General features: G+C 38.9%; 1 protein-coding gene across 3 annotated transcripts in view; it reads right to left on the bottom strand.

Moving 5' to 3' along the window:
* Positions 1-2,229: 2,229 nt before the first annotated feature.
* The window catches only part of COL15A1 (collagen type XV alpha 1 chain), a 124,983-nt gene continuing 99,922 nt past the window's right edge, over positions 2,230-27,290 (bottom strand). For 2 of the 3 annotated variants that reach the window (XM_071553446.1, XM_071553447.1), the window contains exons 27-42: positions 25,645-25,698; positions 25,505-25,564; positions 23,658-23,726; positions 23,267-23,308; positions 20,954-20,999; positions 20,505-20,594; positions 17,968-18,017; positions 16,143-16,253; positions 14,660-14,804; positions 10,456-10,520; positions 9,036-9,164; positions 8,802-8,861; positions 7,369-7,428; positions 6,190-6,375; positions 5,076-5,191; positions 2,230-4,743 (exon numbers count right to left, since the gene is read on the bottom strand). In XM_071553446.1, coding sequence (XP_071409547.1) covers positions 4,527-4,743; positions 5,076-5,191; positions 6,190-6,375; positions 7,369-7,428; positions 8,802-8,861; positions 9,036-9,164; positions 10,456-10,520; positions 14,660-14,804; positions 16,143-16,253; positions 17,968-18,017; positions 20,505-20,594; positions 20,954-20,999; positions 23,267-23,308; positions 23,658-23,726; positions 25,505-25,564; positions 25,645-25,698 — 1,500 coding nt within the window. In that variant the 3' untranslated portion in view covers positions 2,230-4,526. The remainder of the gene's footprint in view (positions 4,744-5,075; positions 5,192-6,189; positions 6,376-7,368; positions 7,429-8,801; positions 8,862-9,035; positions 9,165-10,455; positions 10,521-14,659; positions 14,805-16,142; positions 16,254-17,967; positions 18,018-20,504; positions 20,595-20,953; positions 21,000-23,266; positions 23,309-23,657; positions 23,727-25,504; positions 25,565-25,644; positions 25,699-27,290) is intronic. The other variant, XM_071553449.1, reaches the window with a different exon arrangement.

Genomic DNA, 27,290 nt, shown 5'->3' with positions numbered 1-27,290 from the left:
CATTCACACTGGGTGCACCTCCAGGTTAGGTTATGTGTACATGTGGCCACTAGTTAGAAGTAGAATTAGTAGGTATTTTTTTTATTCTTAGGAGTAGAATTAGTAGGTACTTTCTTTTTTATTCTTTTTATTTTTTTTATGGACACCGTGGAAGAATCAAAAAGTTTAGATCAGCTGGTAACAGTGAAAATTGCACTGAGGTGCAAAATGGGCTTTTTAAGGTGTAGAAAATAGCAGTCCTTTTACAGGTTAAAAAAGGGAGGCTACATTCATGTTAAAGTAGCAAAGTACTTAAGTAGATGTTCATCTAGAAATATTTCTATCTTTGGACAGCTACTGTTGAAGCATTAAAGAGAGTGCAGGCTCTAACTATATATCAGATCAACAAATAGCAGCCAAACCCCAATGAGATGTTTTTTAAGATGCATACATACCATTAACTTCAATGCTTGAACACCAAAATGAAAATGCAATTCTGGCACCCAATTCCTTTAAAATCTAGAAGACAGGTTCTCTTCTCCAGGAAAGTACTGGAATGTAACCAGGAACTCCAAGTGTTAATGCAGAAGTTAGACTTAAATCTCAATGCTAAAAAAAAGGAACTATGGAATCTTTGAGGCAGAACATGCTGCAACTCATTCTTTCTTCTGTCACTGCACAGCTCAGAGGCAAGGCTGGGCAGCCTTTGGTCACACCAAGATGAGTTTTGTTAATATTCACTCCTTTGGGATGTATCCACTGCACTGCAGAAACTCTCAGGTTGCTTAGAACAGCAACGAGAGGAGACACTGCTCATCTCACTGTAGTTCATCTGGGCAGAGCAGCACACTACTGATAAATGGCAACATGACATGCTTTGCTATTGCCCAGACAAAAGATCCCTGAACTGAGGAGGGCAAAAGACCTGCTGATTACCTACTGCTAACAAAATCAGGGGGCCAGAACAGGATTTTGGGGTGTTCAGTTCAGTACAAATATGAACCTGTGGGGGAATATTTACAATCATGAAAACCCAAAATGTAGGAAAGTGACTTGAGGGGAAGATACATTTTTGCTGGGCTCAGATTTGTAAACTGACTGTCAGAAATCCTGATATAACATCTACCTGCATGCATGAGGTCAAAAGGACTAATGAGGTAGTCAAAGACTAACTCAGTCATGGGGTATGAGTTGGCAAGGATGACAAAAACAATTTGGAGATGAGCGTGTCTGCATTTATATGTGCATGCATGCACACTCCTACCCTTTTACCCAACAAGACTTCTCCCTTTTCCTAATCAAATTAAAAGTTGTGCTCTCTCACACCAACTTTTAAACAACTCAGAAGGATGTGCTACAAATTCAAACTGCAATTTCACATCAAAAATTTTTTTTAAAAATCATTGAACGATACCACAAGGTCCATTGGATGTGTTCAGTCAACTCAGAGAGATGTATTAGTGACTGTGTTGAACTGCTTTCAAACTACTGAAGAGTTAACTATCTGTAAGTACACATTCGTTCTGCTGGCAGGAGTTATATTCTGGCTGCATAAAGCAGTGATTACAACAGGTGTCGTTTGTGTTTTATTTTTTAAATTGGGGGGGTGGTATCTGCTGCAGTATTTGCACTTTTAAAAAGAGTGGCCCTTAAGGAGGTGAAACACACAACAACAAAATGTTTTCATTTGTTACCAAGAAGTCTTAATTCCTTTTGATTATTAAAGAGCAGGTATATCAGAAAAAAAAGTCTTGACTTAAAGCATGTCTCTTGAAGATGACAAAGTTAATGCCTCCTATTGCTTTCTTTGGACTGAAGTCATCAAATATAATGCAAACTGTTAAACTTTGCAGTAAAAAGTAATGTTTCTGCTGAAAACTCTTGTCTGATTTTAACAAAGTCCTATCTGGAATAGTATATTCTTCTTTCTTTTTCTTTCTTTCTTTCTTTCTTTCTTTCTTTCTTTCTTTCTTTCTTTCTTTCTTTCTTTCTTTCTTTCTTTCTTTCTTTCTTTCTTTCTTTCTTTCTTTCTTTCTTTCTTTCTTTCTTTCTTTCTTTCTTTCTTTCTTTCTTTCTTTCTTTCTTTCTTTCTTTCTTTCTTTCTTTCTTTCCTTCTTTCCTTCTTTCCTTCTTTCCTTCTTTCTTTCTTTCTTTCCAAACTTCTTTCCTTCTTTCCAAACTTCTTTCCTTTCTTCTCTTTACTTTAGTCTTTCAGGTTAAGCATCAGCTTAACTAAAATTAAATTTGAATTATTTTAAATAGAAAACGGATTCTTTTGTGGAAGTGTAAACATCCTTGTGGATTCTTCTTGATTTAAAGGAAGCTTCTGTTGGCATAGTTGGCATCTGTAATGATATATAAAGACAAACCTACCAGCTTAATTTCTAGAAATTCTCATTCCAATAGCTGAGATAGATCTCATTTATTTAATTCATCAACCAGCCCTGGAGTTCTGATGGTTTATAAAATTTTCATCTCCTCTGTATTTACATTGTATTAAGTGCTTCCTTTTAAAGTGCATCAAAGCTTCAAAATAAATGGTTGTTCTCAAGCAAAGCTTTCCTTTTTAAGACAACCTTATTTAAATCACCCAACTTGAACTCTACTCCAGTATCTCCTAAAGCCTGCAAGCTTTTATTAGTCTTCTCTCCTCCACCTCCACAAAGCTCATCTGTGTGATCCCATCACCCCGTCACCTCTTGTCACTGCAGTTCTAGGTAAAGAGATAAGCAGCTCCCCCATTGCTGCTCCAGCTCAGCAGGGAAGAGCAGGGAATGATGCTGATGACAGGGTGATGACTGGCTGCAAGCAGAAACACCAATAGACAATAAAGGATTAAAAGTACGTAGTTCCTGTTTGAAGCAGGCAAAAGCACTTTATTTTTCCCCCTTGAACCTTCTGTGACTCAGAGTGAAACCCTGCTGCACATGTAAAACTCTTGCAACTCTGTGAACTGAAAGAATTTGGCATTGAACAAAGGTGCTCAGTATTTTAGGCAAGTGAACTATAAATAAGTTCTGTGAATTGTTATGCCTACATTTTAATTGTAATATAAATGGATTTTGCCTTATTACCATGTTGTAATAATGGAGTAATTTACATTTTTTACTTTTCCAGAAGAAAAATGAAGATATCATTGAACTCACCTTGTGAAATAAGCTTTTATAATGAATTGGAAAAATAAAACTAGATTTCACAATATTTGGTTGCATAGTTATATGAGTTTAGTATTGTAAGTGTGATTTGCTTTTGTCTGTTGAAGGCAGTTGTCTAGTTATTTAATACACTGTCAGCAAATGAACATGTATTTTCAATACAGATTCTAGATTAAATCTTAAAAAAATGAGAATGTGGAGTTTGACCTCCAGAGTCACTGCCTGATAAAATACAAGTAAATATGTTGTTTAAAGTATGCAGTAGACAAATACATCAGCAAAAGACTTCAGATATTATGGTGATACTGTTTGCGAAGAGTATTACCATTTCCTGTTCACTCCTGTCATTGCTGCAGTTATTTTTTATTAACAATTCCTTAATTAGGTGAACGCCAGAAGGGTAAATTCACAAAAAGGAAAATCACTTTACATATAACTTAGTGGGGTAACAATGTGTAGAACCTATTTTAGAGAAACCACGACAGACATATTTAGTTCGGAAGTCTGACACAAAAGGAAATCATCCCTCTAATACACAATGAAATAAATAAAGGTCAGGTGGTTCATTTGTCTGCATTTACTTTGCACAGTTCTACCAGTAAAACAGGATGTTTTCTATTAACATTGCTTTCAGGTTTCCTGGTAACAATAGCACCAAAATAAAGACCAGATTTTGTCTAGGTGAAATTCACTCCTCCTGCATAAAGCCCTATGCCTAAAATCTGCAAAGAAAAAGCTGAAGTAAGATGTGGAAGCTGCTAAATTTCTGTGTAAGCATCTGGCTGCTATCTGTACAAGCTTACAGGAGTCAGGTACTCAGCTTCCACTGAAACTCAGAGGAGGTGAGCACCTTCGTTCTCAAAGCTTTTTTTGGAAAATGCAAGCCTTGTAAGGTGTATCAGCCTCCCAGTATTTGCTCAGGGACAGTATGGATATAGGCATATATATGAACAGTGTCTTGTGTATTCAAAATCTAAGCAAGTGAAAAGGAGAGCACGGACCATGCAGCTTCTGAGCTGTGAAGCAGCAGCAGCCTTGCTGAGCCATACTGCTCATGAGACAGGCTACTGGATCTTCCTCATGGACCACACTTGACTCATGCCCTGAAGTGACCTCCAGCTCAGCCAGAAATATTCGGGGCTGTGAGTTAACTGCTGGCAAACTTTGAACCACACAGGGTTCAAGTGAAAGGAAGGGCTTCAAGCCAGCCATATGTGCACTGGATGTTCCACCTAACTGGAATGTGGTTTGTGTTGAGGTATGTTTACATTGGCTACTTTTCTCCTGAAATGTGCAATTACAAAAATTAAAATATTTACATCATTACAAATGAAATTTCAGTGTTGGCTTTTTCTGTTGTTAAACGGAATATTCCTATGTACAACAGGCAAATTATTTTCCGTGGGGATCAGATACAAAACTGTTTTCAATACAGAGAACAATAAATTGATTGTTACAGCTATACATTTTCTGGTCAAGAAGTTTCCCTGTCTCCAGTGGTGATGCTTGTCCCATAGCTCCCATATCAGCTGTGTGCCAGGCTTCACAGTAGTTGCTAACCAGTCGAATTCCACTTGCAGTTGAACCATGCCATATTATTTTCTGAGGCCTGAAAGGTAACATTAAGAAGTTACTTCTGGAAGTCTCTTTTGCTTTATTCCACTGCACACCTATTTATGTGGTGATCTGTATTTCTGCATTCCTTCCTGCTAGAAGCAAACAGTTGATAGGTAAAGATGAAGACAGAAAGGAGAGAAAGAAAGGAGAACTTAGCTTAATATCCTATTCTTGGAAAAGAGAAATGGCATAATGAATTTTTATTACATTTTATCACATTTCTAGTAGTCCAAGACACTGTCAGTATTTCTATTACTATCTGGTAAAAGTAGAAAAAACCCCTTATATGTAACATGCAAAACGTAAGTGGTAATGTAAACTCACCAAGATGAATCGGTCATGATGTTCCTCCCATCAAAGGAGTATATTGGGACATGAATGTTGAATCGTCCACCATTTCCATCAAATATAGATTCCCAGTTACTGAAAAGGGTTTCTCCCTGTTAAAATGTCAAAACCGCTTTTACAAAGGACACAAATCTCAAACCTGTGTTGTCCTGACCTTTACAGACTTACTTACAAATCAGAAATCTTATCTGAATTTAAGGGCACATAAAATTCCAGGTTTCTCATCAGTTTCTGCATGAAGTTCCTGAACAAACTTTTCTCATCTGTCATCTCTGTGCAAATAGATACTCTGCGATGCCTTTGCCTCACAGTTGTCTCTCTGTTCTATTGCCACTCCAAAAATTCAGCTTGATCATCCACTCTCCTTTAGTTCCTAAGGCATTGTTTGAAAAATTGCTGGTAATGACTATAGCTACAGAGAAAATATAGAGCTAACTTGTACTGGAACTTTTGTTAAGGTCACAGTTTTGTGAAAAGTGTTGCAAAGGTTCAAGGCAAAGGCTTTGCATTGGGTTATTTCTCAAAAACCTTTGGAGTTTTTCCCAGTCAAAGTTCAAACTATTGTTTTCACAAATTTCTCTCAAGGCTCTGTATTTGCATGGACTTCAGAGCAGCATCTGTTCAACGTGCTCCAAGCATCATGTGTTATTCCTGTAGGTTTCTTTGGCCGCTTGTTCTGGGAGCCAGCCAATGCTACAGAGACATGGTTTGTTTGCTTCAGTTTTAGAGTGTGTCTGTTTATGTGAGACCACGAAATGACTCATGCTCTACACTCTCCTCTCTGTTTCATTGGGGTAAATCCAACATCATTCCTAAGCACAGAATTTGCATTTTAGTTAGAAATGAGAAAAATAGGCATTTTATGCCACTATACTCCATGATCATACTAGAAGGTAGAACATAATAGCTCAGTAGTTTTTTATTTCATCACTACTTTTTTGTTTCTTGAACCTGACTGCAAAACGTGAGGCAAAGCTGCTTCTTTATAAAATTTTTTGGGGCTGACATCTTGTGCTTCTGTCATTTTTCAGGATTTTTGGGGCATCTACAGCCTATCTTAATATAACAGATACTAAGTACTCATTTTTACCTTAAGATTGACTATTGGCAAATGGGATCGGTCTGTTTTTCTGACTACCGTGGCCAAATCCTGCAAATGTGATGAGAGGAAGGCTCTGTAGGTTGATGTCAAACCTGCTTGCTGGGCCTGCTGAAAACACTGAAAATCTGCTCGCATGTCACCAGAAAGTGGGAAGTTCAAAGCCACCAGATGCAGCTGGAGGTAAAAAGAAGTAAAGGAACCACTTTTTAAAAAATGTACAACATTAGGAAGACACATATTGTAAGCAAAACAGTGCCCCCTACTTCTGCCAGCACAGAATATGTACCTTTCATGACAGGTACCAAGGTTATTTGCTGCCATAATATTAGATTTCTCAGAGCTGTGAGTCCCTTAGCAAGAATACCAATTTGTCTTTCAATATTAAGGAAATCATAAAGATCATATATTTATATATAATTTTATATACTATAATTTTTACATATATATATATATAAATATATATATATATATATGATATATTAATATATAATTATATACTCCTAAAAATTAAAATTCTTTCAAAAGTAGCTTGGACTTTTCACGCAAACAAAATCTCAAATCCTACAAGGATGGAAAAAACCAGTAAAAAGTAAGCAGTAAGAAGTGACCATATATCATTTAAAAATACAAGAAGTAGCATTCTTAAACAGCACAGATGCAAGAACTAATCCACTTTCTTGGCTTTTTTTCTTTCTCTTGGTTTTCAGGTTTTTTAGATATAATTCAGTTACTTTGTTTTCTTTGCCTAAATGTTTTGAAGTCTTCTAAATGAAGGCTTAGGTTCTAAAGAGTTTATCTAAAACAATCAGTGCCATGAAGAAAGCAAATATTCTAATGAATATTTTAATTATTTAACTGTTACACTATTGTCAACTTAAAAGTCACTCTGTGTTGTAGGTACAATCACTAAGTGAAGAGGTATTCCTAACTAAGAGTCAGGATTTCTTTTTCTTTGAGATGGGAAAGGGCCTGGGATGATGGAAATAGTTCTGGAGGAAACAATTTAAAATTGTGTCTGAGATCTTTAAACAAATTAAATAACTGCATTTTTAAATTTCTAAACTAAAATATCAGAATTTGAAGAGTAAATATTGCAACTCTCTCAAGATGCAATCTATCACATTTCAAATCACAGCTATGCAGTTGCAATACAGATTTCATACTTACTGCTGGTTTTTCATTGTTCATATTTGATGTTGGTCTCAGTGCTGGAATAGGCTGAAATCCCTGTTATTTTAACACAAGCAAACAATATGTTAAATATGCTACTGAGATAAGAATTTCAGACACTCAATTATTCTTTAAATAAAGCTAACACTGAACACTGCAGAATCTGAAACTGTCCTGACTTTGAAAAGTAACCTCAAACCACACAGCCAGAATACTTTATCTACATCTCATCAGCTTGGTGTGTCACATAAACATGTGTTTGAAAGCTGGCCTGGCCTGTGTAGCTTTGCTGGAGCTGAATGTACCCAACTTCACAATGGTCTGCCAGAGCTGGTGGCAGCACTGGCTGGAGTCCTGCATGGAAGAAGCCTGCTCTTGGCAGGAGTAGAAGAGAAGTTCAGTAAAATCAAAACTGAAAGGATAAGGAGGATGTGAAAACAGAAAATGCAGTGGGAGGGAATATTAGTTGTTCAGAAACAGCAAAGTTTTCTTCTCTAGTTACAGTGTGTATGAGTAATAAGCCACCGGCTGTACCAGATGGGAAACTTGTGTGGTGTCAACTGGAGGCTGCCGACAATTTATTACATCATGAGGTCTAGACATTTTCCCAGTGTAATAAATGAACTTTTGCCTCAGCTACTCTAACCTTTTTTATTTCTTTCTGGCCATCTTCCTTCTCATAGCTCCTTTCTAGCACTCTCTTGCCCTTTCATTATCTCAGCTGACCAATTAACCTGTCATCAACAAAACTGTTCTCTATCCCATTTGCAACTTCTTGGTTTTCATCCTTCTGCAGTTTTTTGGGACAGACAGCATGTTCACATGCAGCTTGCAACAATAACTTGCAGAACGGGGTCAAGTTCAAACTAACAATTGAGGTTTTATAATAGTCTCTCTGTACACTGTGGGATAAACTACATGAAGGTGATGAGTATGGTACACTGAACACAGGACTATAATCTTTTAAAGAAAATCTACTTTTTAGAAACACTTTTCTGAGTTTCCCTGAAGGGAATCAGGGCTCAATATGACTTGCTCCAGAGTTATGAAACAGAATTGGTTTTTTGGTGGCTTTTGTTGTTTTGTTTTGTTAGGTTTTTTTTTTTTTGGTTGTGGGTGGGTGGTTGTTGGCTAGGGATTTTTTGTTTGTTGGTTGTTTTTTTTTTGTGGGTGTGTGTGAGCAGGCAGCCTACTTTATTCTGCTTTTTGTAAATGTTGTTTCATCTCTGTAGTGCTTGGAATCTCAGAAGACACTGGAAACAGATGACTGTCTGATGCAAACCAATTTGCAAGGCTATGCAGTGGTAGGATGCTTATTTTGAACTGACAAATCTTAATGGAAAATCATGTTGCACAGTGATCTGCATGCAACATCTGCATGCATCATATATCTAGACTCAGTTTTTCATGGTCCAATATTTTGTACTCACATGGCTGGATATGGCTGGAGGAGGAAGGCTGTCAGCAGGGATAGGAATTAGCTCACCAAGCTGGAAGAATCAAAAAGGAGATTAAAACAAAACCATATCACCAGGAGCTTCTGAATTAAAAAAAAAAAAAAGGGAATCTTTGTATCCATACTTCTCCACCTGGGTAAAAATAACTCCCACAACTCCAGAGTGAATAAGGGAGTTGGAAAAGATTAAGATGTAGTGCAATAGTACCTGCAGTTTTCTCCATCCATTTCGAACACGGATAAAAACCTCACTGGTTTCCCTCAGATAGATTAGGGTACCTTCTGCTACAAAATGGACTTTTTCCAACATACCCTCAATGTTTTGGAATGTTGTAACCTGTCATATAGGAAAAGAAAACGCACTTCATTAGGCACACAAACATTTTGCTAGTTAAATTGTTACATTGAAGTCTTATTTGAACATGTAAATGTCAAGGCTTCTTCTGTAGGAAATGCTCATAAAATCAGTTTTATGTTATTTAATCCATAAAGCTTCAGTAAAATAAATATCTTGCTACTTTGGCATAGCAGCATCATCATTCTGTGGATTGCAGTAGAAGTACAGCCAAAGTTAATTTTGTACAGAGTGAAGATCATTGCACTGCCACAGTTTCGTATCTATAGGTTGAAATGGCAGAGTGCAGAAGAGAACTCCAGATAGTTTAAAATAAAGGGCAAGTTTATGAAGACTGTAATTTCTTGATACTTGTACATAATTTCTTTCTCACTTCTTCAGTGTCAGAAGTCACATGTTTTATGAATAATGCAGACCTTACTATAAATTTGCATATTGTTTTTTAAACTTAGTTGTGACCTAAGTGGGCTTAAACCTCCTCTCTGAGGCAGTAGCTCCCAGCCTGTAACTACAGTCCTCTACCTTGGGACACCAGTCTTTGAAGATTTATTTCTCCCCTGAGAATTGCAATGAATGCCTTTGGCTAGCTTGAAGAGGTTTTATGGTTTGTGTGTTGCTGTTGGGTTTTTTTGTTTGCTTGGTTGTTTTTTGGTTTTTTTTTTGTTTTTTTTTAAGAAACTATGAATTCTTACCTTAAAAATTACAAAGACTTCTGTCTTAGCAGTTTTTTTGGTTTTTTTTCTTCATGGATATCTGGGATCCAAATGTGATTTGATTCATGATGTAAGAAAAGAAAGGAAATCTATGTGTGCTCTCTGGCACAATGATTTTTAGATTTGCTTGTGAAATCTACAGTTTTCACCTTAGAATCAAATGACCTATATTACTGGGTTTTAATTCAGTAATGTAAAGTGGATTTTTCATAGAAACTGGGCATTCAGTATCCTAGTATCTCAGCTCTAGTATCTCAGTTGCCACACTCTTTCAGAGACATTACTTTGAACACGGAATATTTAACATTCTGCTACTTTAGCATGCCACCAATCTTTGCACTTTTTTGAACAGCCTGTTATAACAAGGCAAAGGACAGACCTCTCCTCTCGTCTCTTTTCCCAGCTATATGGATTCCCTGTCAAAAAATATGTAGCTCAGAAAACATTGTAATAAATAAAAACACAGGATGAAACTTCCACTCTTCCTTCAGTGCTACCAAAGATCTCCAAAAGATTTGAAGAAAGCTTTCAATAGCAAACTCCTTTATTTTGTCTCTTACCAGATTCCTGGTGGCAGGTGACCCTGGCTCTCCAGGAGGACCTGGTGGCCCAGGCATTGCTGCTGCTAAAAGAAAGCAAGCATACAATATAAGCTGAAGGTCATCTTTTTTAAGAGAGAACATGAGTGATGTAAAGAAAGGACTTAGTGGTGATGTTTAGGAGCAGTGGAAGTTTTAAGTAGCCATAATCAAGTCCTGAATAGCTGTGTTCAAGTTATCTACAGAAAATGCATTCTAGGGTTTTTTTTAGAAGCAATGATAGAACAGTCTTTCCTCTATTATTTGGGAGGTTAAAGTCAACAGATTGCAATCTGTTGTAGAAACTCTGAAAATGAAGAACCACACCCCCTTAAATTGACCAGAACACTGTCCTGCTAGCTGCTAATGATGTGCACATGAAAGAGGAAGAACTTTGAGTTCCTGCCCCTATAAACTTTGAGGACATCATTGTGTATTTTCCTCCAAAAGTAAATAAAAAGTTAGTTTTCCTTAGATAAAAAAGATTAATTTCTATGCTCAGTTTACGTTTCAAAGCAACAAAAAATTCTTCAGAGGTATGAACTTGAACTTCTAAGACTGCAGTCCACACCATCTACTACCTAGTACCTGTCTACTCCAAAACTGAATTTCTTCATGTTGTAGTTTGGAATTATTATGTAAATTCTCTCCCCTGCCACTAACTGCTCATGCCAGTAGTTAACAAAAAAAAGTAGTTAACTGCTGATCACTTGGGTGGGGGCAGGTTTGTCTCTTTTGTTCTTGGGGACTACACACGGCTGGGAGTTGGGTGTGTGCGCGGGGTTGAGGAGAAGCCGGCTCGCTGCTGCTGCTGCCTGCCCCAGGACTGCTTCTGGCTGCTAGTGTTTCTGCTTCTTGGACAAGGAACACAGGGGGAAGAGACAGAGTTCATCTGAGAGCTCACCACTCGTCTGTCTCGCTGGAGAGGGACTGGAAACTCACTCTGCAGCCAGCCGGGCTGTGACACTGACACTGCCTAAGTATAACTTTCCTCCCGGAGGAAAACCTGCTGGGTTTTGTTGTTGTTTTGTTTGTTTTTCCTCTGTGGTGTTGGGGAAGTGGTTTACTCTGGTCTGTTTGTAGTTATACCTATACCTACATATATAGATATATATATATTTATAGCAGTTAGGGATAGTTATCCTTGTATTAAAATTCCTTTTTATTAAACTTGATAAAGAGTGGCATGATTATTGTGGAGAAGGGCCCCCCCCCCCCCCCGCTTGTGGGTAAACATTTTAGTTTTTTCCCCTCAAACCAAGACACTTCACCATGAGCTGTTTTCTGGAGCAAAAACTTCTTTCTTTTACGGCAGGAAAGATTGAAAGATATGGAAGACTGAAAGCAAGCATCTCGTGCAAATGCATGGCACGACAGTAAAACTTTGAAGCTGTTTGCAAGAAAGAGCTTCTACACACTGACCTTGCCTGTTTTTGTGAAACCCAGAGGAGATTTGAAATCACCTTTTACAAACTGGAGAATCTATGCTCTGAGGCATTTACAAAGATACTCCAGAGCAGGTCGTTCATGTCAATGGCAGGGAAAAGGGGTCCAGTTATTAGAAGTGTTCAGAGCTATTCACCTGCAGGTAAGCTACTCCTCTTTCCCCATGTTACACTGTGAACCCCATATTACAGATAGTAAGAGCTTTAACAGAGAAAACTGAACCCTGAAGATAGGAAATATATAAACACCTGTGTTCTTAACATTTAGTAAAATGGGCATTAATCAGTGTGCTTTTTACAAAGCAAAGAGGAAAATGTGTAGGAAAGTTATGAAGACTAAGGGTACAGAGGATAAGCAAAAATGTAGGCATGGGATACTAATAATAGTTTGTTTTGTCTGTCTGGGTTTTGTAGCTAATATTCAGGAGTGCTTAATATAAATTACATGGGAAAAGGCCTGGAGGCCTTTACGGACTTCATGGATGCTGCAGATCCCTCCATGTCATGATGATCAAGGTCTGATTCACATAAAGCCTATGCTCCAATGGTGAACATACTAGGGATTTTTTCTTTCTCAAATATTATTCAGAGGATGAATACTTGTGATAGGCACTCAATTAAAGATATTTACTGGATGACAGATTGGAAGTCTCCAATATACCTGATGCATAAACCAGGCTGACCAGGTTCACAAAATACTTGGAGAGAACAAATTGGAGACAGAGATGTCTCCTCCCCAAACTGGCATACTGGAGGCACAGGTCTTGTGGGAAAACGGGCTGAATTTTAGTTCTCAGGAATGGAGACCTGTGTTTGCTAGACCTGGCCAAACTTCAGGAAGAACAGATCTGTGTTACCGCCTCTCAATTCAGGTAAAAACTCCATTCCTGTTATTATACCATCTTCAACTGAGATTAAGGAATGCTCTGCTCTGGTTTTACTTGACTGTACTCCCGTTCTGAACACAATTCCCAGAGGGAGGGATTATTCACATGCTCAGGCAGACCTGTTAAGTAATGTCAGAGGAGTCCAGGACCCCATACACAAGAACCTATTCTGGGGGCTGGATACTAACAGTATGGAGCTTGTCACTAGCAATCCTATGACCCACCAGGAGTCAAAAATACAAATGTCTTGAATTGTGACACTTGGTTTATAGCCACATATTCCCTTTGTTACCACCTTGTTTGCAAAGTTCTCCTGATATGACTATTTACAGCACATTTTGCTCCTTTTCTAATCCGTTAAGGTGAAAATCATTAAAGGTAGAGTAACAATCTTCTCAAATTTTGTTTCTATTCAGCATTTGCATAGCAACTACTTTTTAGAAGCAGTTCTACAGTAGTATCATTTTAGACTCAAACTCTGCTGTGGATACTCCCTTTTAACAGAGAATTAGGGAATCATTTAGGTTGGAAAAGACTCTTAAGATCAACTCCAGCTATTAACTCAGCATTGGCAAGTCCACCACTAAACCATGTCCCTAAGTTCCATGGTTACACCTCCAGGGATGGTGACTCAACCACTTCCCTGGGCAGCATGTTCCAGTGCTTGACAATCCTTTAAGTGACGCAATTTTTCATAATATCAAATCTAAACCTCCCCCCATGCACCTTGAGGCCATTTCCACTTGTCCTGTTATTTGTTACTTGGGTCAAGAGACCAACTCCCACCTGGCTACAGCCTGTTTTGAGGTAGTTTTAGAGAGGGAAAAGGTCTCCCCTGAGCCTCATTTTCTTCAGTCTAAACACCCTCAGATCCCTCAGCTTCTTCTCATCAGACTTGTGCTCCAGACCCTTCACCACTACAGTGTCCTTCTCTAGATACGCTCCAGCATCAAAATGTCCTTCTTGAATTGAACACAAGATTTGAGGTGTGGCCTCACCAGTGCTGAGTACAGGGGAAGAATCACTTCCCTGGTTCTGTTGGCCACACCATTTCTGATACAAGCCAGATGCCTTTGGCCTCCTAGGCTGCCTAGGCACACTGATGGCTCAAATTCAGCCTCTGAGGACCAGAACCCCCATGTCCTTTTCCACAGGGCAATTTTCCAGCCATTCTGCCCTGAGCCTGTAGAGCTGCAGCATTGGGGTTGTTGTGACCCAAATGCAGGATCTGGCACTTGGCCTGGTTGAACCTTATACCACTGACCTTAGCCCATCAATCCAGTGTCTGTCCAGATCCCTCTGCAGAGCCTTTCAGCAGATCAACTTTCCTGCCCAGCTTGGGAGCAAACTGACTGAGGATGCACTTGATCCCCTTGCCCAGATCATTGATAAAGATATTAGACAGGTCTGGACCTAATACTGAGCCCTGGGAAAAACTACTTGTGATAGCCACCAGCTGGATTTATCTCTGTTCACCACAAGAAGAACATTTTTGCCCAAATTTAGCCAACTGCTTAATCTAATGAATTTTGCAAAGCTCTCAAGGAAGCCTGTCTCTATGATGCAGATTTCCTCTCAGCCACAGCCACAGTCACAGTAAGATCTTTCACGCAATAGCACTCCCATGGCACTAGTCAGTGAAAACTTTGCAGAGAAATTATCCCTTTTGTGCTCTCAGTTCCAACTCATCCTCCAGGAGAAATTGGTGGAGGGCAGGAGGAGAGTGGGGAACAACCTGATCCATGTATGCAGAGAGGGTGGACAAGTGGGACGACCTGCCAGCTGTGAAGGAATTAGTCTCGTGGTGGTTGTGGGAACATGGCTGTACACTTGCATACACAGTGAAAAGCCTACCTGAGCCATATATTGCAGGGGGTCCTGGTGGGCCAGGTGGGCCAGGTGGGCCAGGAGGTCCTATTTTTCCATAGCCTGGTAAGCCTGGTAGGCCAGGTAACCCTGGGGGTCCTCTGGGTCCAACAACTGAGTCTCCTTTTGGTCCCTGTCGGTGATGAAAATATTTCCTTTAATGTATTGGTTTCACCACTGCAGGGCCATCATTTCTTGTGGCAACATTTTCTGAACACCTGACACCACATTGCCATTTAGACATGAGTCTCTATGTAATCTTCTTCAAGGAGGTATGGATATAATGGAAAATTTAACCATATACTGAATTGAAGTAAAAAATTTAAATTTCAGAAAATTTTCTGAAAATTCTCACACCTATCCCTGAGCAGCTGATATCTGCAGAACTCTCAACAGTGCTCTCAAAGTCCTGGGTGTTGACTCTGCTCGTGTTGAGACTGCTTGCTTTGAAGTGCTCACAGGAGTTTGTTTGAAGGTAAATGGTGGAAAGCTTTAATGTACAGTGTGTCTATGCAGGGTGTACATCTCCTGATGACTGTTGTCTTCTCCCTCCTGTGATCAAATGTTTGCTCAAAACCCTTAACCTCTCCAGCTGCCAGACTTCCAGATTAAAAAGGCTCCAACTCCCTTTGTTTCCAGTTTGACAGTGTCCTCAGCCTGATAGAGGAGGGAACTTGTGTTCCCTGTGCTCAGATTGGCCTGCAGACATGGAACATGTTGGACCCTGGACTAGGAGAGCTCAGCTGTGCCATCCAACTCCTTCTTGCCCTTAGAACTGTTTCTAAGCAGGGAGAGGGTGCTTAGCAATGTGGGACAGCACCAGGGTGGTGGTGTGACCATCCCCACCTCATCTGTGACAGACACATTCATGGTTCTTGACACAGACATGGCAATGCACATATTTGTTGTTGGATCCCAGAGATAAACTGGTTTCCAAAGAATTAGTGCATTTTATTTGAAAGCAGCTATGGTGGCAATTTCCAGAAGATAAAATTAAAAGGTAGAAATTAGACAGTGGCTGAATTTCACAGGAATGATACAGATGGGTACACACTGGACTTTTCATTCATGTTTTTGGATTACTAGGAAAATAAGATTAATTATTTAGACAGCCAATAATTTTCAAGTCAGCCTCTGAATAATTTTATATGGCCTATATTGGTATTTATGAGGATGTAAGTAGTAGCATCACAAATTATATATGCTGCTTTGATTTGTAATGCTGTTGTAGTTGTATTAGACAGCCAGGCACAACATTACATCAATATTTCATAGCAAATTAATTCTGTGCACAACAGTGAAGTGGCTGTGCTTACGCTTTATGCAAAATTCTCCTATTCACCTAATGCTTAGCATATGAGTTTTTCTACAGTTCTTAGCATCATTTTGATGTTTATCTCTTTTTAGTGCTTTCCAAACTATATCAATAGATACTCACAAATATTCCTGTTCTACAACTTGCGTGACTTACAACTAATCCTGGTCTTCCAGGTGGTCCGGGAGGTCCTGTCAGAAAAAAACCTCCATTTGGTTCTCCTTTTTCTCCTTTTACACCAGTGACTCCATTGTCTCCTTTTTCACCCTTTAAAGAAAAAGTATTTCAAAACATTGAACTAACTGAGATCAGAACTCAATACACTGATCTTTTAAAGTTACATGAAATCTCTGAGAAAAGCATCTACTTGAAATCTTTTTAACATCACTTCCTTGTTCTGTGATACGGGATGAAAAGAAATGCTTTCCCTATTGAGGCTGCAAGGCTTTCTCAGAGCAGAGCATGGGCTGGAGCAGGTGGGGTTAGGTGGGGACAGGGAAAATGACTCTGTTGCTGTTTCCTGCTATTCTGCCCAGCAAAACCTTGTTCTGTGCTGAAGCTTGAGGCAAAGAGAAAGTCAGAGGAAGCATAAAAGCCTGGCTTTCTGCTTTTCTCCATCAGGAAGGAAAAAGCAAAGCAAGACTGACATGGAATGGAGAAGTATTTGAAAGTATGTGGCAAAGTGAAGATTACAGTGCATATGATGAGAGAGGAGGGTGGGGAGGATAACAGAAGAGACACCACACAAAATTGCAGACACACTGAACTGCATGTCTTTTGTCCTTCATTGCTGAATATCAACTGGTTGGGGAAACAATGGGTAAGAAGAAGCATTTAAGTACTAGACCATTACCTCTTTGAGCAAAATGAACCACAGGAATTGTACATTCCTCCTCACATTATTCCCTTCTGTTTGTCGAATTTTTTTCCCTTCAAATTCTTTTCGTCTACTCTGTCTCAGGTTTCTGACATATAAACCTCTGGACAGAAGAGGCAATGGCCAAAGCAAGTGTCAGGTATCTGCAGACAGCCAGAGGAGATGGCTGTGCATAGCTCCTTGTTCAACTTTTAGTCTTTTTAGTTTCCCAGTTAGCAGGAGGCTAAAGCTTTCTGTATGGCAGGCCATTTTGGAAAACAAAAAATGAGTTCTTCTCAGCTAAAGCTGCAAAGCTACAGATGTTACACTATAAGGTCAAAGAGGCCATATCAGCTTTGCCAGGTGTACATGGGGCACTTTATGTCATAGGAACCTTGGGTGCACTCAGCCAAGCAGAAACAAAATCTGGAAACCAGACAGCACTTAAGAGTCCTTCAAGGAAACTGTCAGCACACCACTTTTGGTAGCATCATTAAATGATAACTTGATTCAGTTTTTTTTCAGATCCTCTATTGATAAAAAGCCTTGCTTACTTAAAAACATTTAAAATAGTATCTTACTGTTACTCATTTTTGCCACTTGAAGCAGTCAGGAGAATAATGGAGAGACCAAACACATTTTTGCTGTAAGAGCTCCCAGGAAAAGTAGTTTCCATCATTTAATTTTAGTCAGTGTGCTTAAAAGATAAATAGCTTGACATGGAAGTGATTTCCACTCCTCCCCTGCCCACTGTTCTAGGAGCCCTCTAGGTAATGGATGTCTCTTACCTGAGCTGGCATGGAAACAAAAGCATTCATTTAAGGCAGATATGTTGGGTAACAGTGAATTATGACTCACTTTAATACCATTGGGAAGGTAAAAAGCCTCAGTAATAAAGTTTTTTTCAAAGGTAATCTTTAGATACTACTGACAACTGCTGTCTCTATACTTGTAATAAACCTGCCTGTGCAGCTGGAGTGTAAGAAATTAATATAATTTCTAATGCCGATGCTCTTATCTGTTTTGTGTATTTCACCATGTTATATTGTTTAATGCTTAACTCATAGTAAAGCACACTTGAAAAAAAAGGTTAACAGAACTAAAACACAAATGGGATATAATTACCTTTATGCTATTAATAAAGTGGCTGAAATATGACGGAGGTAGAGGTGGACCTGAAAAATGAAGAAAATACAATAATTACCTGTAATTTTCTTTTTGAAAGCATTGCTTAGGGTATTACTGGTTTAGGAGTTTAAAGGAAAACTATTTACACTAATAGCATTAACCTTTAAAGCAAACAGATATTTTTAGTTTGGTTTCCTAACAAAGTAAGACTTGCACGCCCTATCTCGTCTGTCACTCTTCTACCTTAACAACTTCAGAATCTGATTGTGAATTTCAGATAAATTAGAAGCAAAGAAGGCTCAAATATGAAAAATTCTGCTTTCTGACAACATAACAGCTGGGAAGAGGGGTGAAAGAGAAGCACCCAAGTTAATCCCTGCGATGGAAACCAAGGTAAAAGAGAAGCTTTTCATATGTTTTGCTGGTGGTGTGTTGATCCATCAGTGCTTGTGTGGTCTTTTAGGCAAAGACAGTACCATAGCTGACAACAGAAAGAAAGAGTGTTGCTGTGGTGCTGTTGATTGTGTAATAACTGTTCCCTGCCATTTTTCTGCATTAAAAACCAATACCAGATTCAATGGTTATATCACCCGTGTTGTGTTGGCTGCAAATAGCGGTCAGCCAAAGCTGCCAAGCCAGCATAAAAAGTCTAAAATGCCTTGAGATACTATCTGTTTGGTATACACTTGGGGAAAAAACTATTTTACAGCTGTCCATAACAGTTCATTGCATTTTCTTCAAACGTGTTCTGATTAATTTTTGAGATCTTTGGGTCCAACCCTATGCCAGCAAGAGAGCTTATATCTCAGTATAAAATTAAGTCAAACAGACATTGTATACATCTATATTCTGGGACAGACATGTATTCCCATCAGATATTTAGATTTTATCCCAACCCTGCCAATTACAGCTTTCTGCAGTGACCTGCTTGATCTGTGTGAGGGGAAGGGAACGGAGAAGTGAATGGAATGATAGGTGTCCTTCTCAGATGTTGCTTAGTATTAATCTCTACACTGGGCATTATCTGTGGTCTTTCTAGGATGACCAGCAAGCAGACTAGGCCTGAATAAGGTCCATGAAGTGCCTGTATGTTTAGTTTGCTAGTATAGACAGCTAGGGAGGTTTGACTGACACGACTTCTCAAAGAACAAACATAGTCCAATCCTCTTTTGCAGACATTCAGTGGAGGCCTGGTGGGCAGTTTTGGGCAGGATCTTCAGGGATCTTAATACCAGCCAGAGGGAAACATACTTTGTTTTGTGGCTTCTGCTGGTAGACCAGAGATTTTAATTTCAGTTTATTTTCAGATGTTGCTCAACAGACTAAGTGCTAAACAGGACTTTGCATTTACATATTGAATGGCAGAATCATGTCCTCCCAACAATCATAAAGTCACAGTCTTTAGTGAACTTTCTTTTAGAAAATGTGAAGCTAAACTGCTTTCACATCTGGAATCTGCCCTAGAAATTGACAGTCCCTGAAGCAAGAGAACTCACTTATTACCAGATTTAACGCTTGCCCAGCAAGAAGCCATTTTGCTCCACCTCACTGATTTTCCTTTAGCTCCATTGCTTCCAGAATTCACAAAGAGTCTCCTTCATACAGAAAAGAAAGTCTCCTTGTGTATTTCTAAATGTGTTTTCTTACAAGGCTCCAGACTCTGTTCCTCCAGTCAGAAAAATCAGGGTTATGCTGGAGCACAACATTTGTGCTCTGGATATTTACTATACCTGCCTCTATATGAAGGAGATAAATACTAAATAAAGCACAGACTGCCATTTATCCACTTTTTGTGTTGGCTTCATATTTTTGCACGGTATCAATTAAGAAGCCCTGTTTGTAAGGTTGGAGAGGAGACCTTTTGTAAGAATTAAAAATAAATACAGTGCATGGACAAATGCCACAGATCAGAAAGCTTTTCTGGTAGCTAGAACTCAACAGATGTTGTAGTGGAAAGTGTTTCAGCCACCTGCTCCTCAGAAAAGGTTTTCTAAAAAATTCCTGTACTTTTATCATGCAACTTCTGGCTTGTGAATTTTCCCTGTCCATGATTATGTGGGCATTTGAGAGACCTAGAAAACTGGTTTGTATGAAAGACTATTTTAGCAACTACATCAATAAGCAAGAACGAAACAGGAATAATTTTTAGAGCAGCAACAGAGTTGGTCTTAGTTAATATGCTTTAACTTGACAAAACATTGAAGACAGTTAACTATTGGATTTGGTTGGTAAACAAATAAATAAATCTCTGTTATTTTAGGATAAAATGGTAAATTGATTTTTCAGTCTAACCAGAATTCTTGTGTTATTTTTGCCATCCTTCACTAGCTGCCATTTTGCAGCAAGATCACAAGCATAAACATCTCATTATCCTCTTCTCATGAACCACCTGAAATCATTAGGTACAGGCAAAAATATTTATAAGACATTAATTTACATTCAATATAGAACCTGGAAAAGAATAGATATGTTCACGATGGATAAGCCAGCACAGAAGGAAACTTTTCTTAGTTTCTGTTTAGAATTTAGGATACCTGGTGGTCCTGGAGCACCTCTGTCTCCCTTTTCTCCTTTCATGTGTACAGAGCTGTGCATTCCCCAGGAATCTCTGTTTGCTTTAGCACCTGCCATAAAAGCATCACAAATTCATACAATTTACAAACAGCAGAGACTATAGCAGTGACAACCAAACCACTGGAAGAGACAGCAGACTTTTCCATACATGTGGGGCACATAGCTCCTGTCCCTATGTGCTTGTCTCTGTCTCCTCATGATCATTGAATGGCTGCCCAATTTCCCTCTATCAACCCACTCATGTGCAAGACAGTCTCTTTCTCACAAGTCCATCTTCCCTTCCCTTGCCATCCCTTCCCTTGCCTTCCCTGTTATGCACTAGCCAAGAAAACTCAAAAAGCACTTAATGGTGAAAACCAGAATTAAACTAATAGAGCTTATTTAAACCAAGGTGCAAGAAAAGAATTACCATGGTCATTAAGAGCTTCTTGATTTCCAGGGTAGAGAGTGTTCACCTGCAGAGAAATAAATCCATTAAAAATTATCCATACACATGAGAAAATGGAGGTGCATTAGCATGACCGTAAATATAACAACACTCTGGGATTATCTCCAGTTTGACAAGCTCTGAGTATTAGCTGATCAAGTTTTTACAAGGATGGTGCTCTCTTTAACACGCAACATGCTTTCAGCAAAACATGCATTTGGAGGCATCAGCAAATCCTACTCTCAGTTGTGCCAGCGAAGCATCAGAAAACTCATTCTCCAAGAACAATTATGGATTTACAACAGTCTGTTTGAAAGCAGGATTTGATTTTTGACAGTAAGATAACAGATTGTGTTTGTAATTTTTTTATCAGATAAGGGCTGTGCTATCTGATGTTAACCTACGCTCCAGATGCATTGAGACCACAACTGGGAGGCAGAAGCTACTCTAGTCTCTTCTCTTCTGGCACCAGTTACCTGTGAAAGTGGGCATGCTTCTTGCCTCTGCTGCCTGTCTTCAAAAGAGAGACAGTGCAAGAATTAAAATGTGGCACAATACTTGGAAATCTTCCTACTAGCTAGTACTATTTATATGAATCTAAGCAAGTATATGAAAAAATGAAGTTGCTGCATCTGGCTAAATCTGCAGTATTAGCCTGTAGAAGTCTTACTCACATGGATAGCTGCATTAACTTCAGAAGTTCAGTTCCCATGAGGAAAACTGGTGGGGTTCAGTCTATAGTTCTTTATCGACATTCATTTATGTAGGCATGAACAGCAGACTTCTTATCTATAAACTCGGATAGGTTTAGGAGATTATTCACACAAAGAGATGTTCATAAGTAAACATTTCTAATACCTGTGCACATAAAAGGTACTGCTATTATTCACCAATTGTAGCCTTCCTGAATGGTGGCTTTTTGTTATCCAAAATTCAGCTAAACCAGGCTTGTTTTCTTTGAATCATTCCACAGAGAATCACAGGAGAGTCGAGGCTGGAAGGCATCTCTAAAGATTGTGTAGCCCAACAGAGGATCAACTACACCAGGTTGAACAGGGTCTTGGCCAGACAAGTTTTGGAGGTGAGTCTGACAAATACCTGTGTGACTTATGGACACGTGTGCTTAACACACAAGAATGTCGTATGATGGAATGAGAAGATTTAACAGAGGAATTCAAAGAGGCAAAAAATGGTTCCTGGGGGTTGTAGGCCAAAACTGTAGAAATGGCAAATTACCATACAGTAACGACTATTTTTCACTCATTAACAGAAAGATCGTATATTGAGATAGGTTAAGGTGATGATGAGTATCAATGCATCTAGTACAGTGTAAAACAAGAGCTGTTTCTCTAAAAGACATGAAAAAGAAATGGAATGGAAATTGGAGGAGAGGGTATAGTGTTATTTTGAGCTATACTGTTTAACAGAAAAGTAGAACAGTCATCCTGCACACTACACAATTCAGGAGAGGACTGTGGCTCTCAAAGACAGAATCCTTTCTAAGTACCTAATTCACAGCTTAAAAGTCTGATATTACCCTAGGAAAAGTTATTCCAGGACTGAAATCTGTTCGCTATTTATTGTAGGATGCAATTTCGATGATTCATTAAACTAAAATTACACCAGAGTGTTCTGAAAATATGAAACCTATCCCCTTTCTTTTCATAGTATGTGTAAAACTGCAGGTCCTTTGAAGGTAATGAAGGCTTTGTCATTCTTTTTCAAAAGCAGGGGCAGAACTTCACCTGCTGCCAGTCTTGAGATAATAAATGCTTGTATGTGAATAGTCTGCATTTGAGGGTCATATAAAGAACATGATCTTTCTTTTCTGATGTATCTTTCATGCCACAATGAAATACATAAAACTTATTTTGGACAGGGAAATTGAAAACAGCTAAAGACTTAACAATATGGGGACAGTATTTATATATGCAACCAAAAAATATGTGTACCTGTATGCATACACATTCAGCTCCCCAAAGCAACTCTTAAAACATGGAAACACAAGCTTTGAAAGGCATTAAAAGTGTTAAAACAACTAACTCATCAAAGCCCTTTAAGGAAAAGAGTCTAGTGTTTCTAGTTCTGTTATATATTTTATATATGGAGAAGTTTGGCTATTTAAACACGTGAAAGTCCATTAGCTTGAAGAATGGGTAAAACACATCCTTGGTGCAAAGCAGAAGGCAGGGGGACAGAAGCTGCAAAGATACCATGTTTAGGTGTATAGCTGCTTTGGTTATGCTCTGCCATGGCCATGCATTCTGCTAAGAGGAGATTCCATGTGTGACTTACTGGCATTTTGCAGTGAGGTCTGGGAGGGACTGGGAAAACTGTCTATAGAAAACAGCAGGGAAATAATTTTAATGAGGTATAATACTGCAGGTAACACACCATATAGATCCAATAGAGATAACGGGACAAGCTTGGAAATCAAATCAACACCTCCCTGGCAGAGAGTCCAGCTTGCTGCCAGGTCTGTCACCAGGTCCCTCTCCGTGGGTGTGGGGGGACACACAACTTTTTCGTGACAGTGGCTTAGATTAGGAGCCTTTTTCCTCTGCACACAAACAAGATCACTCACTGTAAACTGTGTTGTGCGAAACAAGGTTTGATGTTTCCCTCTGCAAACTGCTACTAGGACAATGCATTTCTGCCACAGAGACAGACCCCCAGTTGTACTTACTCCTTTGATATAAAGTATACGTCCTGGAGGTCCAGGGGGACCTGGGGGTCCAGGCAAGCCAGGAGGGCCCTGGTAAGAGAAAGTGAAAGAAGGAAAATAAAAATGTCAAACCCAACCCCAAAGCACTAAAAATTGAAACTAAATTAAAGACGGTGGATCTCTCATCCCAGGAAAATTAGGTATTCTACACTGATCTAGGATTCTGGAGACTGCTGAGATTCATATATTTCCAGGTGGCAGTCAGACAAGCACATTGCTACTCAGCACCTACAAGGAGCCCTGCTAGACAGGCATGACTGCTCTTTAGAAAAAACTGTGTCAGCTCTTGACTGTGTCATTTGAAAACCTGGCACAATGCCATGTTCATTTTTCAGTCCACATCACTGCAACTTAGTGAGGTGACATACGCCATCTCATCAATAATTAGAGATCCATTAGATTTTATCTTCCCATAGCACTCCAGGAAGGACTACTGGAACATGTAGCCTGTTTTGTTTGCTTGTTTGCTTTAACCTGTCAGCCTGATATACTTAATCTAGTTATATTTGCTGCAATTGTTTTTGTTTGGTTAAGGCAGACAATCCAGAAAATGAACTTTAATACTGTTTGAAGATATGAAGGAATGGAAAATCTACTTTAATATTTTATGCCAGTGACCTTTTCTGTCACTTTCTTCCAGTTAGAATTTGTCTAATTGTCTGTTTTCACTTTCCAGCAACTAAATTTATATTTATACCTTTTTCTAGAGGTATAAGTAACCTTCAGTACCTGGTCCTTTTTTTCCTATGAAGGTACTTATATACTTACCAATTCTCAATCTGCCTGTTACTCAAATAAAACAATATAATCTCACTTATATCTATTGTCTAGATAGACAACATACTTGTGCTTTGAATTTTGTGTGCCATATAATTTTTTCTTTTGAACAAAGTAGAACCAGAGGCTTCATAAAACAGAATTCATTTTAAAAAAGTGTTCTACTGGAATATAGCTATACTGATTCTAATCAATCATAGTAAAACACCTTTGTTGTTTTTTTTTTCAATGTTATCTCTGATGCAGATGAAACATCATTAGCTGCTGCTGTAGTATGGGTTCCAATTTTTCCAGCACATATTGCCCCATAACATCAGAACAACCATGCAAATTACCCTGCTATTGTGAAACTTGTTGCTTATGCTAAGCAGTACTAGTTGTTGTGTGGCCCAGTCTCAATGTTTGCCATGAGACCATTAGTCTGGAATCTTTTCATGAGAACAGACTTGCAGCACCAGGAGCCTGGTTCACCACTTGTCATTCCATAATTACAGGTTGTATGTGAGCATGGATATGCTGTCCTCTATGCAGAGGTCATTATTTTGGATGCAATTAAAGTAGGTAGTAGGTATTAGAGAGTATCTCATTGTTAGTAGAGTAGATACCACTTCACTGTGACATTCTCAAGTGCTGTTTGTACCTGTGCTGGACAGCTAAGAGCCTGTGGGAGTATCTTCACACCATGAGAGGTCATACTGGTGGCCTGGATCAGGAAGTTCTCGATATACATAAAAGAACTGAAATCCCAGATCATGTGCTGTTTGAAACAGCTATACAAGCAGTGAATCACACATATAACCTATACCTGGGAGCTGATACAACTATACATATCTGCAAGAAATGTCCAGAGTGACCCAGAAGTTGACTTTTCAAAGATTTCTGCTAGACAGGAAAAGTAACTGAAACACCTAATTATTTCTAGATCATTTCAGGTTTTAGTCCCATTATCATTTGAAAGAAATTACTGTAAATCAGACTTCAGATAATAACGGGGTTTTTTTTCCAACTAATTGCAATACATGCGAACTTACATTAAGTGCTTCACCTCGATCACCTTTCACACCTCTCAGTCCATTCAGTCCTGGACGGCCCTGAAATAAGTAGAAATAGTTTAGTGTGTGTCAGAATCGAGGTCATCTGTCTTTATTCCACTTGGGAGCATAATACATACTGGACGTCCTGGGAAACCAAGTTCTCCTTTGGGTCCAGTAGGTCCTATTGGTCCCTGGACAAAAAGACAAAATGTGATTATGGCCCATATTGTTGACATATATTTGATTATTTGAAGTAACAGGCATAGCTTTATATCTGCCTTAAAAATTAATCTGTGATTGCCTGCAGAGAACACAGAGAATGTCCCCTCTGCTTGCTCTGCTGAGTGATGCAGAAGCTGAGGACTGAACATAATAGTCAGCTCTGGTTTGGAAAAGACTGCCCATCTAAAACAAAGTCTGAATTCTCAGCCTCTAGTAGGGTGTGCAGTTCAAAACTGAGTCACTGCATATCAAAATAAAATTAAATGCATTAGTCAGTAGAAAAACAGAAGCTAGATACGCATGCTTTGTGTATCTTCTTTTTTATTTTTCTTTTTTTCTTTGATTTTCTAATTATTTTTTAATCAGACCCTGTGAGGAAATGTCTGTGGATCAGTCTGAGAACTCATACAGTGCCAGGCTTCTACATGCCTCTTGCCAGCCTTGGTGTGTGGATTGATGGGGCTCATAGCTGAAATAAAACAGTTCCTTCCTTATCCAGGACTGACTGACTCAGAAGGCTTCACAAAGTAATACAACAAAAAGGGAGGACAAGCAGGCTGCCTGGGAAAAGGAGTGCAGCACTATGGATGGTGTGCAGCTGGGCACTGCAATCACGCAGCTTTTAGACAGCCAGCAAGGGATCAACAAGCATCACTAAACCTGAGGATTTGCAAACCTTCAACTGCTCTCAACTTCCTGAAACTCAACAAACCCACAAGGGTCTAGACAATCTCTTCACGTACATTTCAGCCTTTTTGGTTTCATTTCTTTTTTTTTTCAGTCTGGTGAAATGTTAGGAGATACTCCCTCTTGCATTGTTTGTTAAATAATCTGTCTACAGATCTCACACACTTACAGGTGACAATGGATGTGTTTAATCCTTCATGTAAGATTATGTCATTGAGAAGAGATATGTACATTCATGAAAAATTTATCTGATTATGATAATTTGTTATAGCATCAAGCTAAAATTCACAAGTTGTTTGTTGCAATTTTTATCCTGCCAAAACTGAGGGCTGGATTAGACTTGAAATTCACAAATGGTTAATATGTGAACATATTGATTCATAATAACCCCATTTAAAGCTCACTAATGCCAGCTGAAACTGTTTGAAGGTGGTAGGACCTTTATTAATCTTCAATTTTATTTCCTGTTTGAAGGTAATTTCTGCCCATATGATCAAAGGTAATCACTGTGTTTAAATCAGGCAAGAGATTGCTGGTGAGCTCTGGCAAGTTCAATATTGTGGCCTCAAGCTTTCAAAATGATTCAACTCACCTTTCCATGCTACCACATCCAATAATGAGGTGTGAAAAAAAAACAACTAAAATATTATGAGACATGTTTCCATTTCACTCTCTGGCATTTGAGCCTTTAAAGAATATGCTAATCTGAATTTCAATCAGCAGTGAAGATGATTAGAAACAGACTTCTTTTTTAGTTTAAGTAAAGAGAAGTGTCTGATCTCTTGCTTTAACTGGGACTTCAAATAAACACTAACAATGTGAGTGCTGCCTATGCTGGGACCACCTTTACTACTTTCTCTGTCAAAATGCCAGC

This window comes from Pithys albifrons, chromosome 4 (assembly GCF_047495875.1).
Source record: "Pithys albifrons albifrons isolate INPA30051 chromosome 4, PitAlb_v1, whole genome shotgun sequence".
NCBI lineage: Eukaryota > Metazoa > Chordata > Aves > Passeriformes > Thamnophilidae > Pithys > Pithys albifrons.
This window is presented reverse-complemented; position numbering and strand designations above follow the sequence as displayed.